At 36.6% G+C, this 23,264-nt stretch overlaps 2 protein-coding genes and 1 long non-coding RNA gene across 7 annotated transcripts in view; 1 reads left to right on the top strand and 2 right to left on the bottom strand.

The window, feature by feature from the left end:
* The window catches only part of LOC129531705 (uncharacterized), a 40,998-nt gene extending 38,795 nt beyond the window's left edge, over positions 1-2,203 (top strand). The window contains exon 3 of the long non-coding RNA XR_008677073.2: positions 2,137-2,203. This is a non-coding gene — a long non-coding RNA (uncharacterized lncRNA). The remainder of the gene's footprint in view (positions 1-2,136) is intronic.
* ASPM (assembly factor for spindle microtubules) overlaps positions 1-2,790 on the bottom strand; it is a 62,454-nt gene extending 59,664 nt beyond the window's left edge. For 3 of the 5 annotated variants that reach the window (XM_055385997.2, XM_055386966.2, XM_055386504.2), the window contains exons 1-2: positions 2,220-2,759; positions 47-190 (exon numbers count right to left, since the gene is read on the bottom strand). In XM_055385997.2, coding sequence (XP_055241972.1) covers positions 47-190; positions 2,220-2,516 — 441 coding nt within the window. In that variant the 5' untranslated portion in view covers positions 2,517-2,759. 5 annotated transcript variants of the gene reach the window in all.
* Positions 2,791-9,748: 6,958 nt separating this feature from the next.
* Positions 9,749-23,264, bottom strand: part of ZBTB41 (zinc finger and BTB domain containing 41) — a 49,803-nt gene continuing 36,287 nt past the window's right edge. The window contains exon 11 of the mRNA XM_004028094.5: positions 9,749-16,086. Coding sequence (XP_004028143.2) covers positions 15,431-16,086 — 656 coding nt within the window. The 3' untranslated portion in view covers positions 9,749-15,430. The remainder of the gene's footprint in view (positions 16,087-23,264) is intronic.

Raw genomic sequence — 23,264 nt, 5'->3', positions numbered from 1 at the left:
ATTAAACAATTTCTTAGAGTAAATCACAGAATGGTTAAAACATTACCTTTTTCTTTTTCTGCTCTTCTGCATTTCCTAGTAATATAGCTTGGTGTTTCAGAACATCATTTACAAGAAATGTCATAATCTCTCTTACTCGGCCTTCTTTGAGTGGTGTCCAGTTAACAGAAATAACAATTTTCTCTTTAGGCTATAATCAAAACAATACATTATATAATTACAATAGTAATTACATAATAACCAAAACACCTTATATACAACTTACAATATAGTAGGGCTTAATAATTGTTAACCAACACTCTATATACTAAACATTTAATAAATCAAATATATTTCTCCTACCCTATCTGCTTAATTATAAGAAAAAAAGTCACTAAAAATAACAGGGTTCACAACAAAATAAATAATAAAATCTTAACTGTATTAAAGCAATAGACAGATAGTCTCTAAATCATTTTGTTTGAGTGGTTTCAAAAGATTTAACTGTACATTTCTAATTTTTAGATGTGTAGAGTACTTCTACTTCAAACATAAGGACCCTGCATTATGAAGACTTTATTTAAAAAGAAATGCAAAGATGATCAGCTAAATTCCTTCTTCCTCACAAATTCCTCTAAGGTCCACATCATCATACTGAGATTTCTTAAACAGGTATTATTGTTCCAGGCATAAGTGCAGGTATCCTGTAAAACTCATTTAATGCTAACATCCCTAGGAAGCAGGTATTATGATTATGCACATTTTACAGATGAAGTAACTAACATCCAGAAAAGTCTGCCAAAGTCACGCAGGTACCCATTAGAACCCAGGCAGTCTAATGCCAGAGTTTGGACTTTAACATCTACACCCTACACCCTGGCAGGTAGATAGAATCTGCCAAATTTAAACGCTGACATGACAAAACAAATTTTGTTTTTCAGGAGAAACAGACAAGTTTTTGTTTTAAAGGAGAAATAATATAACATCATAAACAACTGATTTTAAAAAATAAGAATGGTGCATTTTTACTCTATAAAATAGTTTATTCTAAAAATACCACAAAATTTAGTTCCACATCATAACAAAAAAGAGTAAGTTGAAGTATTATGTGGATAGAAAAGAAATCTGTCTTTCCAAAGAAAGGAAAACAGGCAGTGATTCATGAAACAGAGGGGCGGGGTGGGTAGGTTCTGAAGTGTAGATATATGAACCATTGGTGACACACAAGTTAAGGGACCTCAGATTAGAATCTCTTTTTTCTGCCTAATGAAGTGGTTATTAGCCTACTAGTTCAGACCTCCTCGGCTAACGGTTTTCATACTTTTGGTGGTTCTACTCAATGGAAAGGTCACAGCAGTCAAAATAAAAACATAAATTCTCCAGTCTTTGGTGAAGGGGATTGGAGCATTACTCTTGCAAATGCAATGCAGTAAAAGAAAGCTACAGGAGTTCTTGAAACAACATTTATAAAATTCAATTTGATGCAGCATTAAAATTACACTTAACAGCAAAGAAAAAAAGGACTAAAATACTAAAGTGTGCATACATACTACACGTACATACTGAAAACAACTCTGAATAGGTTTTTTTGGTTTTTATTGTAGGCATTTAGCCAAAACAAAGCTCACTATTTCACCGGAAAAAAAAGTTACCTCGACTCTAAAGGTACACATGGAAACTAAAATGCATATTAAGATGGCTGATAGAAATTTTAAAAAAAGCTGCTTTAACCAACCAAGGTACTCCTGTCAATCTTAAAAAAGTGTTAAAAAAGTGCATTGTCTATTAATTTAGAACGGCAAGGCTATTTCACAACGCCTTAAGTCTAGTAAAAGTGCTTGTCAATTTAACAGAGAAGTCTATATAACTTGCTCCTAAAGATGCTAAGTGCGCGCGCGTTCATGTGTTGTCCCCGCCCAAGTTAGCGTCTATCCTAGCCTTAAATTAGAGAATATATATATATATATATAATATTGACACATATATATACTCACACACATGTGTATGCGTCAAGGGCCCACCCACAGTTATTGAAAGGGAACTGACTTCACTCTCTAAGGGTCTTTTCTGATTTCTTTTCCAAGAGCCACCCACAGTTATTGAGTGAAAGGGAACTGACTTTATTCTCTAAGGGTCTTTTCTGATTTCTTCTCCAAGCGTCAACCTTCCTGAGGAGGGTGGCAGGAAAGATAGCGGAGAAGCAGAACACCGGCCTGGAGCACGCTCCTCCTGAGACCTACCTGCAACACGAAACAGCGCTGCGACACGCTGAAGCCCAGGTCCGCGGCCGGGAAGTGGGAGATCTTCACTTCTGCCACCTCCTCGTTAGGGTTGTCTAGGGCCAGAGACAGCGTCCGTGAGGCTCCCAGGAGAACGTCCCCGAAGCAAAGGAAAGGAGACCTGCAGAAGTGGCTGAGAGACAGGACCGGCGGGGAAGACGCCTCCTCCTCGGCCGCGGGGCCCCGCAGCCCCGCGGGCGGCCTCCGCTCGGTCGGGCTCACTTCCCAGCAGCCTCGCCCCACTCGCCGGTTCGCCATGGCAGATTCGAGACCCCTCCTGGATCTCCTTGCCCCGCTCCCACGAGGCGGCTCCGGAGCGGGGATCCGGGACTTACGCTGACCGCTTCCCCTCAGGGACGGCTGTAGAGGTCGTGGGAGTGAATTCGGCCCTTTTTCTTTTCCACTAACCTACACCCTAGAAAACAGAAAACAAGCCCATTAAACTCGCAAATTAAAAAGAGGAGCCAAACAAGTATGGCGTTTTGACTCTGTTTAAACTTGCCGCCTCCACCAATGAGGACCTCCGGGCACCGCCCTCCTCATCACGGGGCCAATCGGTGAGCAGCATCCCCTGGCCAATGAGACGGCGGCGCTTCATTTGAATGATTGCATCCGGCCGCCAATCGCTATCTGCGGAGGAGGTGAGAACGGTAGCGGAATCCTGGCCACCGTCTAAAACCCGGGGCTTAGAATTGAAATTCGTCTTTATATTTTTGGTTGTGCTGAAGGGAAGGGAGTCACAGCATTTCCACAATACATGTAGTAATCATTGCTGTTTCCAGGAACAATCATAGATAAAACTGTTACGTAGGCAAAAATTGGTTTATGCCACTCCTCTCGTATGCATACCCCGCCCAGAATTATATTAACTTTACTGTCGCGGTTTCCAGGGCTGAATGGTAGAGATGTAAAGATAATTAGTTTGTATGAACATGCTTATTTTAGTGACAACATAGCAGGGACTCAGTACATTTACATGCTGTTAATTACCTCGGGACGCTGGGAGCAAAACCAGGTAAACAAATGAAACCTGAGATTACCAGTAATTCATAAATGATTGTTTTGACTGGCAATGCCCTTCACAAATAACTTATTAGTTTTTATTTCAATTGTAGGGACCTAATAATAATTATAGCTTACATATTAGGGATTTTTTTAATTATTTATTTATTTTGAGATGGAGTCTCGCTCTGTCTCCCAGGCTGGAGTGCAGTGACGTGATCTTGGTTCACTGCAACCTCCTCCTCCCGGGTTCAAGCGATTCTCCTGCCTCAGCCTCCCAAGTAGCTGGAATTAGAGGCGCGCCTCACCACGACTGGCTAATTTTTGTATTTTTGGTAGAGAGGGGAGTTCGCCATGTTGGCCAGGCTGGTCTCGAACTCCTGGCTTCAAGTGATCCGCCTGCCTCCGCCTCGGCCTCCCAAAGTGCTGGGATTACAGGCCTGAGCGGCGCCCGACCCTAGGCTAGGGATTTTTAAAAATCCTTTACCTATTTATCTCAACCTTTGCCTTAAACCTACGAGGTATCTCTTAGGGCGTGGGTACCATTATTTGTATCTTACAGATGAGGAATACAGGTCATACAGCTAAGTAGGAAGTGGCATAACCCAGATAGGTACCCATGCCTGTAATCCCAGCAGTTTGGCCCTAGTCTTGCTCTTACCCACTACACTATATTGCCTCTAAAGGCAGTAGAAAACTTAAAAAATAAAAATAATGTCTGGATGTATGTATGATTACACAAAACATGTAAAAAGAGAAGTCAATGGGAAATCAAAATAAGGAAGATGAGACATGAAATTATATTCAATGGTGTCCAATTTCACCTGAAGTTGGACCTTAGCAATATTTAAACGAAATTTTTCCACTGGGCACGGGGGCTCAAGCCTGTAACCCAGCACTTTGGGAGGCTGAGGCAGGCGGATTCTTGAGGTCAGGGGTTTGAGACCAGCCTGGCCAACATGGCGAAATGCCGTCTCCACTAAAAATAAAAAAATTAGCCAGGCGTGGTGGAGCATGCCTGTAATCCCACCTACCCCGGAGGCTGAGGCAGGAGAATCGCTTGAACCTGGGGTGGGGGGTGGGGGCAAGGTTGCAGTGAGCCGAGATCATGGCACTGAACTCCAGCTTGGGCAAGAGAGCAAGACGCTGTCAAAAAAAAAAAAAAAAAAATTCTTTCATAGAGGCTTAAAAAAACAAAACAAAACAAAACAAAACCCTGGAGCAAAGCCTCACAAGTCACTTCCAGTTCTCCTCAGCATCCACCTCCCACGACCTCTCCATTAGCTTAGTTAAGCTCCAAAAAATCAAACTTGGATGGAGGAGAGTGCAAGATATGCTGTGGGAGGGAGGAAACAGCCTATACAGCAAAGAGTTAAAAGATTTTGACAGTCTAAGGTAGAATGTAATGGTGTTAGACCAAGAGGACAAATCATAAGGAACAATAAGGCCAAATTTATTGTCATGGGTGCACTTTACCCATTTAATTAATACAATGTCCGAAGTACCTGGGAATGGCTTTAATAGTTTAATAGGTTCACTAATTGAAAACTGAACTCAGGAGTGGTTTACAGTCAGGTAGGTCAAGGCCAGGCACGGTAGCTCATGCCTGTAATTCCAGCACTTTGGGAGGCTGAGACAGGAAGATCGCTTGAGCCCAGGAGTTAAAAACCAGCAACAAAGTGAGACATGGTCTTTATAAAAACAAAAACAAAACAGGCAGTTAGGTCAAAATGCTCAAACTACCTGGCATTCTGTAGACGAAGGAGTCCAAAAGCTCAGGAAGATAGGAATGTTGGAGAAAATCTACATGTGCAACCTGCTTGGCCAAGTCACATCTAAACATGCACACCCTCCACCCATTCTCCTTTTACCAAGGTGTTGATAAATGCATTAACTAATAAAAAGGACTCCAGCATCTATGAAAAGACCTGGGTGACTATTTTTTATAGGCCAGAAATGATGATAGAGGATCAATAATGAAAATAGGTTCTCTGATCTCCATGTGAATTATATGATCCACAAGTGGTCAAAGTTGATTGGCACTTAATAGACAAGGTGGTATAGTTCTTACCACAATATGCTAATTGCAGAATTGTAATTAGAGGCAGGGATCTGTGGCAATGGCCAGTTTCTCAAGGGCCCTCTAAATAAGATGAGCTATATACTATGGTGCTGCCTAACATATATAGGCAGAAAAATACCACATATGCAAAGCAAAAAACCTAACTGAAGCCAATGTTGTGGCAATTATGCCTTTTACCCACTTTCCAAACTTAAGACAGTTCATACACCCAAAGCTCCTTGACTAGAAAGAACCCTGCAACATGAATACCATAAATCTTCCCTCAACAATTCCCCAGAGGGAACTGCAGTCATTTACCCACATGAATATGGATTGGGGGCAGGAACTTGACTTCCTAAGGGTTATTAGGTAATGAGATAATAGCTCTGCCTTTCTGCTGTACTCCAGAATCCTAAAATGTCACTGTGGACCACCAGACATAGTGAGAGCTTCTCGAGAACCGGTGACAGATGGCATCTAAGTCAGAATCTGTCTTACCAAGTGTCCTTTGGATCCACCCATTACCAGAATATAAAATAGGAACACTTACTGACCACATTCTCACACTGGTTCCTAGATCCAAGGAACGAGGGCAATTACTGGAGAAAGGGCCAAGTGGAAGCCCCTGAAAATCACCATTTTCCCACCATGCCAATTCAGAGATTATTCTGAATACCTGAGAGATGTTGGGATAGTGATTTTGTCCATATACCCACTTTCTCCACTTATTTGGCCAGTGCAAAGGCCAGATAGATTCTGGAAAATGATAGTAGATTATAGCAATTAGGTGATGATGCCAATTATTACACTACAGTTTCAGATGTGTTATTTTTATACACAAATCAGCATACCTTTGTCAGCTGGTTTGCAGCTATGAATCAAGCAAAATGCATTTTTCTTGTTTTTCCCCATTCATCCAGTATTGAAAAACCGAAGCACTTTGTACTTAAGTAGTGGTGCAATGCTGTAGCATTACTGTCCTGCCTCAGGGCTCGTCAAATTTCCTACCTATACTGTAATATTGTTCAGAGGGACCTGGATCTTAGTATCACACTGGTCCATTATATTGATGACATTTGCTAATTAAACCTGGTGAGCAAGAAGTACTTGTCAAGAATTGTGTAAGTCTGAGATTTTATCCCTCTTGCAAGCTAAAGAGTTAGCGTGCCAGTTTCATAAAGGCCAGCAGAAAATATGACAGTTTTGGGTTAGAGACAAGACTTTATTATTCACAGAAAAAACAGTAGCTAGAGTGTCAGCATGTTCATTCACATTGATTCCTCCTGCTTCCTAAGTCTCATGGGACAATACAAAGGGCCCTTGATGGATGCCTGCACACACACTGGGTTGTATTACAGGAAAGGAAGAGCGAATTGGAGATTTGACTGTTTTTATAGTACTATGCCTGGGCAGGGAGACATCCTATCGTCCTTCAGAATTTCTACAAACACAATCCTGAGAAATGGCCTACGTAGAAATTAATAAGGGCTTCATATTCTTAGCATAGCCAGCAAGAATGTGTAGGCCTGCTCAGAGCCCATGGTAAGTTGCATCTCTCAACAGGAGCAAGCACTCTGGATGCCAATAATAAAACAAATGTAACCCAGATGGGACAAAGTTCAGGGTCCTATCACATCTGTAAAGTTTTTAGGGATCCAATGGTCTGAGACATGTCAGGCTATCTCTTCTAAAATAAGAGGCCACTTGTACTTTGTATCATTTGTAAAGCCTCTTTAGATTTTGGAGGCAATGCATGCATTATTAAGACACATCTCACCAAACCATTTACCTAGTAAACTCTAAGACTGACATTTTTGAGTGAGGTCTGGAACAAGTAAGATCTCTGCAGTAGGTCTGGGCTGCAATGGCCCAAAACACTCATTCCATGACAATCCAAGATGTGGAATAGAAGCTCTGGCAAGTTTCCAGAGAAGTATCACAGTACAAAATTCCAGGTTTGGAGAATAAGACTATGCCTTCCTCTGCAGAAAATCATCTATCATTTGAAAAGCAGATCCTAATTATGCTATTAGGTATGGTAGAGACTGAATGCCTCATCAAAGGACTATAAGTGACTGTGATACAAACTGTTTATTATCAACTATTACCTAATCCAGGGATCAGCAAACTATGGCCTAAGGGCTGAATCTGACCCATTGGCTTTTTTTTTTTTTTTTTTTTTTTTTTGGTAAATAAAGTTTTATTGGAGCAAGGCCACACGCATTTATTTACATATTGTCTATGCCTTCACACTGCAATGGCAGAATAGCTGTGATAGAAAACATATAGCTTGTATAGCCTAAAATAGTGTCTGGCCCTTTACGAAATATTTGCTGACCTGGGATCTAATCTCAAGGACCATAAAATTTGATGTGAAGAGCAACATTGCACTATCAAACAAAAGCAGAATCTACAAGCCCAGGGCTAAGCAGGCCCCAAATACACAAGTAAGTGATACAAACAGGTGATTCAGATTTTAGTAAGTATCTTTTACTACTTCTACTACTTTGCCACTTCCCTCTCTCTCAAACTACACAGGAAAAACTGGGTATCTCCTAATGATAATTTCACAAGAAAAAGGCCTGATTTACGGATGAAGCTGTATAGTAGGTCAGACATAAACAGACTTACACTACAGCTTCTCCTTAGGGGTGGATGGGAATACTCTCAGTGAGAATTCTGGACGGTATGTTTGGTAGTACACTTCATAAGGAAGAGAACATGGCCTAAGGTAAAGCTCTGTGCTGATTCATGGACGATGGCTGACAGGTTGGCCAGCTGGTCAAACCTTTGGAGAAAACAAAATGGAAAATTGGTGACAGCTTGGTCTGGGGAGGAGTGGTATATAAAAGGGCTTCTCAAAATAGGTATAGGAAGTTAAATTTGTGTTCCATGTAAATGCCCATCAGAGAATATCCATGGCTGAGAAGGAGCTCAAAAATCAGGTAAAAAGGACAATCTATCCTGTGGAGGTCAGCTTCTTCCCCCAGGGATCCTTGCGCGTTGAACCCATTTAGAAAGTGGCTATGGCAGCAGTGGTGGAGGATAAGAATGGGCTCAAGGTGGTTTCCCTTGCCAAAGCTGATGTGATAAGCCCCTGTGGAGTGCTTAACCTACTGAAAGAGGCTGATGCTGAACATCCAGTCTAATTCCATTCTCCAGTGGGACCAGCTAACTACCTGTGGCATGTGGTTACATTGAACCCTTTCTATTATGGAAGATGCAATATTCTTCCTCTCTGGGATAAATGTATTTTTCTGAGTATAGATTACTATACCTGCCCCCATTATATATATATTTACAGAAAGTTTTATCTATAAACCAATGAATATGTGATGGTTTTCACATATGTCCAAAAATTTGTTGCTATCCTCTCTTCAAGAGAGGGAGTTTAATTTGTGTCCCTTGCATGTGGACTAAAATTAGTGACAATAGAATACAGAAGTGATACTATATCACTTCCAAGATTAGGTTATAAAAAGACAACAACTTAAATCCTGGGTACGCTCTCTTTTTTGGATTGCTTTCAGGAAAGTGGTGTGTGTGTGGAGGGGTGGGGGGAAGGCGGGGCAGGCAGTTGCCATATCACTAGGCAGCCCTGTGGAGAGGCCATATGATGAACTAAGGCCAAAGACCACAAGGGAGCTTGGAAGTAAAGCCATCCCCAGTGAAGCCTCTAGAGATGGCAACTGACTTAACAGCTTGATTTCAATCTCATGAAAGACCCTGAGCTAAAACCACCCAGCTAAATCCGGCCTAGATTCCTTACCCACAGAAACTTGGAGGTAATAAAAGTTTGTTGTTTTAAGCCACTAAGTTCAGTATAATGTATTAGACAGCAATAGTAAACTAAGTATCACACACGACATTGGCTATAATCAGAAGACTCATTTTGCAGAAATGTGCTCATGCCTATAGAATTTACTGGTCTTCTAATACTCAGAAGCAGCTGCTGAGATAAAATAGAGAAAGTCTATTGGAGGCTCACTTATGGTGCCAGATAGGGATAACAACTTGCAAGTTTGGGGGTACCATCCTATAGCCTACAGTTTATGCTTTCAACCAACAACCATTTCTCCCATAGCCAGAATGTATGTTTCTGGGAGTGAGGGGGATTAGAGGTAATAGTGGCCCCTCTCAATATTATACAGAATAACTCATTTCACTAATGAATTTTACTACACTTCAGACTTCTCTCTAAAAAACAGCATAATATGACTACTTCAAGCATAAAAGTCATCACTAATATCTGAATTTATATTACACTTAAAATTAGTTTAATGGTTTATACATTTAATATATAAAATATTTCAAAATATATAGCTTATGAGAAAATGTTTTAAAATGTTCTGCAAGTTACTTGGTTTCAGAGTACTGCATTCCCATCCTGTGAAAATGTGATTCAATAAAACCTAGATATGCTGTATTAGGACCAAAGAACTTTATATTTATTTTAAATATCAAAATAACACAAAGAACTAGTTCAATATACAGTACACTTCCTACTCTTCACAGAGAACTGAAATTTTCTATAAAGACATTTATACTTAGGAAACATCAGACAACCAAAGTATGTATAAAACTCACAAGATATTTTACACACAGTTCACAATAATTAATTCTGATATTTTAGATTTTTCTGTCATTGCTTTTAAAGTATCCTTAATTAAAAACAAAAATTATTATTTGAGACTGAAAAGAAGTTCAAAAGCATTTCTACTTTAATATACACTGTAAATCCCCATAATCAAAACATTTACTACACAATGTGGAACAGCTAAATGCCCAGTTTTGTATTATTTTCTGGCAGCCACACTCATCAATTGTAATACAGTTTTATCAATAGGGATAAGAAGAGTTCAATCGTTAGAAGGAATAAAAATTTTGTAATTACATCACAGTACATTGTCCAGCTTTAACGCAAGCAGGAATACCAAGCAAAAAAATGCGCAGTAACAATGAGATGTGTACATCCTCTTCATTCAATACATCTTTTAGAATCTCCAACAGCAATGCAAGCATTGATTACTTTTCTTTACCTAAGAATTTGACCAAACAAGGTTATATTCTTTGTATAACCTCTATGCTCTAAATATAATCCTTAATTTCTCCTCTGAATATAATCCTTAATTTCTCTTTACGTAATTGGCTGCATAGGCTAAATTTAAATTGTTTTAGGATTTTTCTCAAGATCATAGATTTATGATCATACACAGCAAGTTGAAACATGAAGAGTAAACAAAACATAAGCACTCTCTCTACAAAAACCTTCTTTTTCTCATCTTCCACACATCTTAATCCTATTATATCTATCTTATTGATGCTACTTCCAAAGAGAAAGAGCAGAAAGCATGCTAAGATTATAGGGAAAAGGTATCTTAAGTAAAAACAATTTTAGAGGAAATAAGGAGGGGATTCCCTCTACCCTCAAAACAAACAAACAAACAAACAAAAAACCCCACATTAGAGAAATGTGGAAAAGGGTAGGATATAAGGAAGAACTGTCTAGTTTCTAGAAGTCATTTAGAAAATTATTCTCACATTATCCATTATTCACTCTAACAGCAAGTAGCATTTACTATAACACTACTTAAAGTTTTAGAAATGCTACTTGTAGAATACATTTCTAGGCATTTTAAATTTGGCACTGAATCTTAGAATATCCAAATACAACCTTCTTTAAAGTCCTAATTTTTCCTGAGTTGATCAACTCATTATATATTGGTTGGGATGTTGCTGCTCCTAATGAGAAACTCATCTCAAACCATCACCTCTTGTTCAGTTTTAGGCAAACTGAAATAAGGTCATTCAGTGCAGAGCTGTGTAGTTATGGTTACTGGTTATTTAAAAGACAGAGAAACAAAGACACAGATGCAGACACGCTACTCATTTTTACTTGTCAGATTCCTCTAATAAGCATATAGAGACAGGCCCAAGAGTGGCTTCACAGTAACTATAAAGGCCACAACAGAGATTTTTAAAATGATATATAAATCATAAAAACAAATATTCACACTAACACTTAGTGCCAATTTGCCTATATAAACATAAAGCAACCTAAAAAAAAAAAAGGTTGCCCAACCAGCAGGCAACACAATCATAACACCCATAACCAAAAAAAAATAAAAATAAAAATCTATTAATCAGTACAATCTAGCCAGCAGAATCAACTCTAAGCAACTACAACACATCGAAAAGGCACAAAGCATTCAATGCAGAAAAGACTGGGTATAAAAGGACACTGTCAAAGAGCTACTGCTCAAAATCTGACATTTCATCACTGATATATGAGAGTGATATGGTAGGAAGAAAACTCAAGCTTATAAACATATTAGTTTAACTGTGTTTTTAATTTGTTTGCAATTATATTGAAAAGCAACCAATGATAATTACTTATTAACCCTTAATTAGCAGTTTAGAGTCACCCTACAAAGATGCTTTTACACTTTTTAAGGTTGACAGAAAATTATTAGTGTACCTATTTCATGACCTGCCATCGCCTAAAAGGAAGTCACCTAATAAAGCACCAATTTAAAACCATATTTTTGCTACTCCTATTCTCCCAGCAATAAATGCCTTAATTACTCAAATGTATGCAAAGACTACTATCTTTACAGTTGGTTAAATCTTGCTGGCATAAGGACCAACCCCTAACCTTAAATGGGATTTTAGGCTGCAAAAAAAATAGGTTGGGTTTCTTACAAAAATAACCTCAACTTGACTTAAAAAAATTCGAAGGCAAAAATTATTTTGATAGTGTAGTGTAAAAAATAGGCTTATTTAGCATTTAGTAGTGTTCTCTAAAAAACATAACATTGTATTAATTAAACTAAGGAAAACAGTATTCTCACTTATAATTGGTTTGTCAGTATGACTATTCCCAGAGTATTTTCTTTTGCTCCTATTTTTATACATATAAACACAATAATCAATCTCAGTATTCAAACTAACAACTTTTTTTTTAAAAAAATCCATTATTCTAGGACTTCAACTGTGCTTCTTTGGACAAATAGTTATTCAAGCAAGAAAGAATTTAAAGTCTTTTAAACTATTTAATACCTACTAAAAATCTTTGGTACATTTAAGTCAAAACCCATTAGATTAACACATTCCTGCACTTGATAAATTATTCAATTTACAGATTAAGTGCTAACTGCTATCTGCTAAAAAATTAATTTAAAACAATAAATTATGCTCACAAAATAAAAAAATTCTGAATGAGGCTAAACTTAGTTGCAAGATTCAAAATTTTAAGTACAGTTACAAAATAAATGGATTAGAGTTATAGAGCATTTGTCCAAAATACTCTAAATCAAATATTACAAAAGGTCAACTGAAAAGAATAGGCCTCCTTTTATACTTTTTGTGCCAACTTTTGTCAAAAGCCTATATACATTCAGTTTGCCCAAATCCATGAGGTTTTCACAATTGTAAAATTTCTTACATTTTTGGAAATTAGAGGCAGCAGATTAGTTTCATTTTGTTTTTGTTGTTGTTGTTTTCAATCATCCACTGAAACTATTACTTCACCAGAATTATATTATGCATCTCCCAGACTAGGTTAAGATTAAATGACAGGATGTAGTACCTGGCACATAGTAAGCATTCATTAATGCTAGCTTTCTTCTTTCCCTACTAGTAGCTCTGCCACTTACTGACCATGTGAGCTTAAATGAGTCCTTTTATCTTAACCTCAAATTCTTTATAAAGTGGGAATATAGTTTGTTTTTACTATTTCAGGGCTGGTTATGAGGTTCAAATGAGATAACGTATATGAAAGCATTTTATAAAACAGTAAATCACTACTCAAGTTTAAGTTATCTACAATAGTAACTCAATACAATTATATTATTATATTTCACTTTACTAAGAGATGTATTCCAAAAAAGTTCTGTGTAAACCAGTTCCTACAATTAAATCATATATTTAAAGCATTAGGACGGACATTATTATTAAAAGAACCCTAAAGTAAATACCTTCAAAAATCAAAGTATTCTTTTCAATGTGAAAATGCAGTATCTTCTTTTTCTGCCACCAAATGTATAATATACCATATACATACATGTATATAAATATATATATACTATCTGCCTTTTTATAAGTCTAAACTTTTCTACATTAGCTTATATGTAAGGCAGGCTACATTTTTATGTATGATTTCTTTCATTATAGTAAGATTTCTAGTTATAATATTGCCAGTCTTTATGATGAAAATCATAAAGATATGTATTTTTAAAAGTCAATTTGAAAGACTAACAGACTAACAGTACCTCATATAGTCAACCTCAGTCATGTAAGTACCCCAGATATAACATTTCCACACAAAGAAATAAGAATACTTTAAAAAGGAGAACATAGTAAGCATGTCCACTAGTCTTAAGACAATTACAACCAAACCTTGACAAATGAGGCTAAACTCAGATTGGTTTTATTATTTATATGAGCTACTTTGGTTAACTGCCTCAATTTTCAATATTTCTTTTGTTTTACCTCCGCTAGTATGGCGAACGTTGCTGTAAAGTACCTTTATTTCTTAAGTGCTTCAGCGACAGTTTCCACCATTGCTAATTGGTTAAACTTTATTCATTAAAACTTCACTATTTTATTTGTGATTTTTTTTTCACAAGGGCTGGGCTAGACTTTACAGTTTACACACACAAAAAAGTGCTTAAAGCAATTAGGAGTGTAAACAAAACTGAAATAGAAAACTTTTAAAACTGCTATTTTCTACTAGTTTATGTACAAATGACATGCTAATAATAAATCAACCCTGTCTAGTCTAATCTTCAAGCAACTCTACTAGGAAACATTATCTTAGTTTTTAGTTAAAATTGACTTGAAAATATGGAAAGTGCATGTCTTTAAAGGTATTTTATAATTTTGACTTTTTCCTCAATTTTAATCACTGAGGTTTTGCTGTAACTGCTATTTCCTTTCACCAAGTCCTCAACTTTTGTCTCATACAGAAATAAAAATTAAAGGTTAATTACAGACATTAGGCTTTTGTGAAGGCAAAATTAAAGATCTGGATTGCATGTAAATCTGTATATAAGTAGTGGTTCCATTTAATTAAACAATGTTAAGTTAAATTAGGCACAAATTTCATAATCTGTTTGGCACCTTTTCTAACAATTGAACACAAAATATCTAGGTTCTGTTTCCCAGAGTTTCTATCAGCCAAGTAAATGAAATCAAAAGTAGCATGTTTAATTAAATTTCATTGAGTTACAACTGCTCTTTTCTTAGTGAGATGAAGACATATGCTATGTTGTATTGTCAACATTTCTGAAATAAATAGTAAAGTACAAAAGGTGAACTTACCTTGAAAAACATCTAGTTAAAACTCTCATATTTTTCTTGTAACACATTTTCAGTTTGTATAATTTAATGCCCAGATCTATGTTTGCCTTTCTTATTCATAACAATTGAAGTATAGGCAAAAACCAATTATCTGGATTATTATTTCAGTCCTACATTTAACAGCTAATCTTACATTAGTTAAGCTTTCTGGCTTTGAGTATATCGAAAGTCCAAAGGATAATGATAACCTAAAATTATGTATGAATGGAAAGACAACACAGAAATATCCAAGGCATTCTTGTAAATTCAAATTCCTAATTTCAATTTTAAAAATTTGTATAACGTAATAATGAATCCTAAGTTAGGATAAGAAACAGTTGCAATTATCAGTGTACTCTTAATTCCTTCTTAAAGGCTACATGGTCCTCAAACTTGTTTGTAAGAAGGGCTAGGAAGAAGAAGGAGACGAATGAGACTAAAGAAGAATAAAAATTTCCACTGATGATTAAAAAAAATACTTCCATAATATCAGCAGCTAATAATTGCAAAAAATTTAAGAAACCATTAAAAGTTAGCACTAAATAATCTTTAAAAATCACAAAAATGTGCACTTCAAATATTATGCCAGAAATTTTGTCCAAATATTCATGTTCAGTAAACAGAGACACATAGTTTTCTTGATTTGAAACTGTTCTGAGGACTTGAGAAACTAGAGAAAACAAGAAAATAGCAGCCCAAAAATTTAAAAGCTATCATCTCTACCATTAGCATATAACCATCCAAAAATCTGTGGAATGTTTAGATTTACTCATGAATGATGCTCATTAGTAGAAATATTTTGAACACCAGTAGTGCTATCAAGGCCCAGTAATGTTCCAAGATAAGATTGTTCTCTAGGATCTAGCATTTGTTCAGGTCGAACTGGGTGAACTATATTTGCAGGTTGAGGAGTAAGAGTATATTTTTCCAGAAAAGCTAAATCCGCTGCTCGTGGATAATCAGTTGACTGTGGCTGTGGTGACAGAATCTCATGAGAAGATGGTGGGAGTGTGGTAGTATGACGCACTAGGTCACTCGGAGTGTCAGGCATCTGAACTGGAACCAGAGTTACTGGAACACATACTTCAGCAGATACGTTCTGTAACATCGTCTTGGCTTCCGATTGATAAACTTTGGGCTGGTCCATATATTGTTTTGTTTCTGTTTGAAAGATTTTGTCATCAGATGAGTACTCAACTGGCAAGGATACAAGTTTTTCCTCAGAAGTACTGAGAGGATCATCAGGAGATTTTATTTCATGAACATGGTCAATGTGGTATTTCAGCTTGTCTTTCCGCTTAAATGTTGCATTACAGTGCTGACAGTTGAAAGGTCGGGCATCAGAATGAATAACCAGGTGTTTTGTTAATGTTTTCTTAATTCTAAAAGACTGATTGCAAATTTGACACTTGTATGGTTTTTCACCTATATGAATGAACAAGAATATAATTAGATGTAAAATGTACTCAACTTGATAAGACAATGACTTCAAGTAGCAAACTTCCAATGTGAATACTTGCCAGAACTTGATAATAGCAATAATACTGTATACTATCACAAAATGCAGACAGTACAATAAACTGGTAAAAATAAGAAGCTTAAACATTAAAAAGATCTGGGTTTGAATTCTGACTATAACACTTACTAGCCAAACATTGAGCAAGCTACCCAACTTCTATGCCTAGTTTTCTCATCTGTAATATGGAATAATAACCAACCTCACAGAGCTGGTAAATGGAACAAAAGAGAAAGTGGAGTAATAGGGCTTAGCACTGCACCTAGTACATAATAAGTGCTTGTAAACTATTGTTATTGCTTACTTTTATTCCCATAGCCCTCAAAAAGGTTAAACCAACACATTTGATTTTCTCCCCCACGCAAGGAGGATAAAAACTAAAACAGCAATTCTAATTAACATGGTTCCTTGGATTAGATAACAAGTAGTTATCTCTAGCCTGAGGTCAAAATAAGAAGAGTTGTTCAGCGGAAAGAACAAAGAAGCTGGACCTGTTTTTAGTTCCCCCGAGTCAGGTTCTCACACTGTAGTTTTGTTTTGTTTCGTTTTGTTTTATATAGAACATTATAAATTCCTAGGTTAGCCAGTGTTGTAGGCAGAATGATGGCTTATCAAAGATGTACACACTCTAGTCCCAGGAAGCTGTATATACTTATGTGGTAAAAGAGACTTTGCAGATCAGATTAAGGTAAGACCTTGAAATAGGCAGACCAACAGGCGTACACAGGTGAGTCAAATCTAATCATAGGCGTCGTAGAAGATGGCCAATAACTGAGGAAGAATGGGTCAGACAGATGCAACATGAGAACTCAATCACAAATTGTTGGCTTTGAAAATGGAAGGAGGAAGCTAGAACATAAGGAATACTGCGGCCACTATAAGATGTGAAAGGCTCTCAGTTTACAATAGGCAAGAAAACGAGAATCTCAGTCCTGGTCCTACAACTCCAATAATTGATTCCTGTCAGTAACCTGAATGAGCAGGAAACTCATTATTCCCTATAGCCCCTGGAAAGAAATACAGCTCTACCACTTAGATTTCAGCTTGATGTCAGACTTCTGACCTGAAGAACTATACGGTAATACATTTGTATTGTTTAAACCACCAAATTTGTGGTGGTTTGTTAACAGCAGCAACAGAAAACTCATATATCCAGAAACACTAATACTGCAGTAGACACAAAGGCATTATTTTAAAGCCAAATTAGGAAATTACATATTAATTGTCACATGAGTTTGTTGATATTTTCCTCTCATCTCTCCATTTGAAGCATCATCCATTCTCCTAGTAAATTAAAAGATAATTACATCTTCAAGTTGAATCACTAATATCAAACTATTATTTGTTAAATATTATTGTTAAATATTTTGCAGCCCATTGGAACCTTCAAATCCCACTACCAGAAAATTTAGACAGATTGGGAGGCTGATTACCTAGTACTACTGAATTTCTACTTGTTTCTGGACTAACATTATTACTGATGTCATTAGAGAGGCAGTGAGACATGAAGTAATACATTATATAGATAATTAACTTTTCAGAAAAAGTATTTTTAACTGTGTATAGAACACACAGCATCTAACATTTGATTTTACAAGTGAATGCCTATAATCAGAGATAATAAGGAAAAGCTCAGAGGAGAGTGCTTTGAAAACAAAATGTACACTTCCAAAATGCAAGAACTCTTAAGTGCGTTCTGTAAATCCCTGGCATCAATACTTGTCCTGCAAGGAGCATTCTATAATTTTTTTTAAAAAATAAGAACACAACCACAGCAATACTAACACCACCAAGAAGCACAGAGTTTACTTTTATAGACAAAAGTTTAAGTTTTGAGTGTTCTCTGGCACAGGACCAGCATGATGGTCCTTAAGCATTTTCATTAAAAAAGTTTTATAAGTGCAACGATGTTTTTAAACTTAGAATAATCTTCAATCAGTTCTGGTGTGTAACAAATACTTTTAGAAAACTGTAATCCAGATGGGCATATTCCTTTGCGTACTTTCCATTATCATTTTAAACAACTGTCATTTTCAACAGAAAAATCAATTTAGGTTTCTAAAAAGATGAAAATTCATAAAGAAAATGTTAACATTATTAAATGTAAAAAGCAAACTTATAGTGCTTAAAGATACATAGCAGAAAAGGTGAAAACTATCAACTTGAAAAAATATAGATTAAAGAAATAAACTTTCTACAGTGAGAGTTTCTATGGTAAAATTATGTATTTAACAACAATAATGCAAGTAGAGTGCATCTCAAGATCATAAATCAGAGACATAAAGCAACCAAAAGGTCCCTTTAATGACGTACAGAAAGGAGCATTAAGAGTAGAAGGAAATAAACAATACTCAAAGAGATGTAAACTAATAGTTAAAATCATAGAATCTATGAGCCTTTAGAATTTAAAAATGTCATCCACAGAATCACCTTTCTTTAGATATTAAAAATTGGTATGTGAAAAATGTGCATTGGGAGACTTATTTCAGACTTACATCATATCATGGCTCTTACTGATGAGAGGGGAAAGATAAAAGATTTTTAAAAAATAACCCCCACACCCAAATTACTCTTTGCAGGCATCAAAGCACAGCCAAGTCAGCCAGAACCTAAGGGGCAAGGTCTGGTGACATAGGAAGTATAGAGGTGCTTTCTTTTCTCCTCAGTGCACTTTCAGAGTCAGTCTATGAGGAAATAGAGGCCAAGCTGCAGCCCAGCACTTGAGGAAATCTCATTGGAATGGGAAGATAAAAGTTGGAGTTTGGGACTACCAAAGAATAGAAGGGTCGGGAGCCTGAAAAAGAAGGAACAACAGAGAAATGAACAAAAATATCTGTATTTGCCAACTATTAAAAGAAACATTTGCTGGGTGAGACAGCTGGAAACCAAGAGTCAGAAGGCTACAGGGTTGACCAATATTTCAGCAATCCCAAGAACACTGGGAGACAGAGATTAGAGTTCAGGACTCACCAAAGTGAGGAACTCTGGTAAAAGCACCATGCAGTCAGTAGAGACCCCAATGGAACGATGAACTAGGAGAAAGGCAGATCAGAAGTAGCCAGAAACAAAACAAAGTCCTCTCATATTCTATTTGCTTGTGAGAAAAAATTTAAATCTAACTGGAAGAAACACATCTTCAAGAGCTTCTGTAATTTTTAACTCACAAAATCTAAAGTTCAATACAAAGTGACCCAAATGATCAAATGCCAAGAGGGGAAAAAATACAATACACGTATTCAAAGCAAATATTATACATATAAGACTGGGACATCAAAATCAATATGATTAATATGTACAGGACAATACAGGAAAAGTAAATTTTACCAGAGATTGGAATCTATGGGAAAAAAAGGAAACTCTAAAAAAGATAAGTGAAGATGCCTAATGTACATGTAATCGAAGTCTCAGGAGGAGGAGAGAGAATAGGCAATAGCAATATTTAAAAAGAAAATGGCCAAGAATCTTCCTAAATAAAAGATATCAAGTCACAGATTCAATAAACACTATAAACCTCACAAAATACAAAACACACACACACACACACACACACACATACACACACAAACACTCAAATCAAGGCACACTATAGTAAAACTTCTGAAAACCAAAAACAGAAAAATCTAAAAAAGTAGTCAATTAAAAAGAGACACTTCCTTCAAATGCGCAACAATAAGACTGATAGTATATTTTTTCAACAAAAGCAAAACAAGCTCCAAAACCAAAAATAACCCCTTCAAATGAGCAACAATAAGACTGATAGTATATTTTTTCAACAAAAGCAAAACAAGCTCCAAAACCAAAAATAACCTATCTAAAGTGCCAAATGAAAAAAGCTGCTAACGTAAATTCTACAGTCAGAAAAAAAATTACCTATGAGGTAAAATAAAAACATTTTCAGACAAATAACATGGTGCCAGCAGACTGCATGAAAGAGAACTTTTCATGCATAAGGAAAATGACTCCAGGTGGAAGAACAGTAAACAGTAAAGAATAAATACATGGTTAAATCGAAATAATATTAAATATTTAAAACAAAAAAGCGATGTCTTTGGGTTTTAAGAGAAGAATGAAGAATTTAAATACATACAATATATAACAGATAAGAAAGATAAGGGTGTTATAAGGTATTTGCAGTTTCTGGAAAGTGGCGGATAATTTCAATTATTTTATTTATCTTTTCTAGAAGGTAAGGTAGACTGTAACAATTTCAGAATGCACATTGTTATCCTGGGTAACCACTAAAAACATAATGAAAGAACACATAATTAAGAAGCTAACTGAGGGAAAAATGACAACAACAATCCTTAATGATTATAAACAAAGTGAAGACAAGAAAAAAAGGATCAAGGAATCAATTGTGTAAACAGCATGATGATACATTCAAGCCCAAATAAGTGAGAAATCACATATAATTTAAATGAACTAAACGTACAAATTAAAGGACAAAGATGATCAAAATAGATAATTAAACAATACCAAAAGATGCATATCATAAATATAAGTCCAAAGAAGGCTTGGAAGTAAAAATAGAAAAAATATTTAATATAAAAGTATGCAAAAGAGTGCTGGTAATCTTTATCCCACAATAAAAAGCAACATTTTATAATGATATAAAAGACCATTCAACAGAAAGATATGACTAATATATATCTAATACATATATTATATTAGATATATAATACATATCTAATATATTATATATTATATATAATAATATAACCTCAAAATACATAAAGCAAAAAATGAAAAAATCAGAAGAAATAAACAATTTACAATCATGGTTACAGTAGAGATTTTCACATAAATATCTCAGTAACTTACAAAATAAGTGGTAAAAAATGAAGAATGTAGAATATTTGAATGGAATGTCTGACAAGAGTAGAATTACACTAGGTATCAGTAACATAAACTTGCTTAGAAAATCCCCATATTTAGGAATTGGGTAATACAATTTGAAGTAAACCATTAACGAGAGAACAATTTAGAACAGACATTAGAAAATATTTTTAACTGAATTATAATGAAAATATGAAATTAAAAATGAGGTACGGAGCCAGGCATGGTGGCTCACGCCTGTAATGCCAGCACTTTGGGAGGCCAAGGCGGGCGGATCACGAGGTCAGGAGATCGACAGCATCCTGGCTAACACGGTGAAACCCCGTCTCTACTAAAAATGCAAAAAAAATTAGCTGGGCATGATGGCGGGCGCCTGTAGTCCCAGCTACTCGGGAGGCTGAGGCGGGAGAATGGCGTCAACCCGGGAGGCGGAGCTTGCAGTGAGCCGAGATCGCACCACGGCACTCCAGCCTGGGTGACAGAGCGAGACTCTATCTCAAAAAAAAAAAAAAAAAAAAAAAAGTGAGGTATGGAATGTAACTAAAGCAGTATTTAGAGGATAACATGGCTTTAAAATACATACAATAAACAATAAGAAATACTACAATTTAACAACTTAGGCATCCCCATAAAAAAGGCAGGGAAAGGCAAATTAAAAAAATATATATATATAAGCCATTGGCTGACAAGACGGCCAAACAGGAACAGCTCCAGTCTGCAGCTCCCAGCAAGATCAACGCAGAAGGCAGGTGATTTCTGCATTTCCAACTGAGGTACCCAGCTCATCTCACTGGGACTGGCTAGACAGTGGGTGCAGCCCATGGAGGGCGAGCAGAACCAGGGTGGGGCGTCACCTCACTGAGGCTGAACAAAGAGAACACATGGACACAGGGAGGGCAACAGCACACACTAGGGCCTGTTGGGGGATGCGGGGCCTGGGGAGGGATAGCATAAGTACAAATACCTGATGTAGGTGACTGGTTGATGGGTGCAGGAAACCACCATAGCACGTGTATACCTATGTAACAAACCTGCACATTCTGCACATGTATCCCAGAACTTAAAGTATAATAATAAAAAAAAGAATAAATACAAGCAAAATGGGAGAAATACAAAAGAGAAAGCAGATATGAAAAATAAAATAAATCAACAAAGAGAAAAATCAGCAAAACCTAGTGGTTCTTTCAAAAGCTTAATGAAATCAATAAATCCTTAGCAAGAAAAGGCATATTACTAGTAACAGGAATGACAAAAAGGTTATCACTAAAGACACTATCATCACTAAAAAGATCAATAACAAAATATCCCAAATTCTGCCAATAGATTTCACATTTTAGATTAACAGAATACCTTTAAAGTGAATAAATAAATTGAAAATATGACAGCTCTTTAACGGTCATACTAAAACACAAATTAAAAAACACACTTAAAAAATCTTTAATTAGGCCCAGCATGGTGGCTCACACCTGTAATCCCAGCACTTTGGGAGGCCGAGGTGGGTAGATCACAAGGTCAGGAGTTAGAGATTAGCCTGGCCAAGATGGTGAAACCTCATCTCTACTTAAAAAAAAAAAAAAAAAAATTAGCCGGGTGTGATGGCTGGTGCCTGTAATCCCAGCTACTCAGGAGGCTGAGGCAGGAGAATCGCTTGAACCCAGGAGGTGGAGGTTGCGGTGAGCCAAGATCGCGCTATTGCACTCCAGTGTGGGCGACAGAGTGAGACTCGGTCTCAAAAACAACAACAACAACAAAAAAATTTAATTAAAACCTTTCCCTACAGAAAACAAACTCAGGAATTTATTCTGTCAATTCTTGCAAACACTAATGAGGAAATGATGCCAATTTTACACAAACTCCTCCAGATAACTGAAAAAGATAAATTATTTCCCAAATCATCTTTTGAGACCAGCATAGTTATGATAACACAGCCTGTCAGGGACATTACAAGGGAAAAGATATAGGCAATAATATGTCTCGTGAACCAAAAAAATGTATAAAATATAAGCAAATTGAATTCAATTATACGGGATAATATATCATGAACAGGATATATGTATGTGTATGTCTGTATATTTATGTGTTTGAATGTTTGTTTATTTTTGAGACAAGTTCTCACTCCATCACCCAGGCTGGAGTGCAGTGGTGCCATCCCAGCTCACTGCAGCCTCAATCTCCCAGGCTAGGTGATCCTCCCGCCTCTGCCTTTAGAGTAGCTCAGACTACAGGCATGCGCCACCACGCTTGGCTGATT

This window comes from Gorilla gorilla, chromosome 1 (genome assembly GCF_029281585.2).
Source record: "Gorilla gorilla gorilla isolate KB3781 chromosome 1, NHGRI_mGorGor1-v2.1_pri, whole genome shotgun sequence".
Taxonomy (NCBI): domain Eukaryota; kingdom Metazoa; phylum Chordata; class Mammalia; order Primates; family Hominidae; genus Gorilla; species Gorilla gorilla.
Note: the sequence above shows the minus strand (reverse complement) of the source record. Positions and strands in the feature narration are given on the sequence as shown.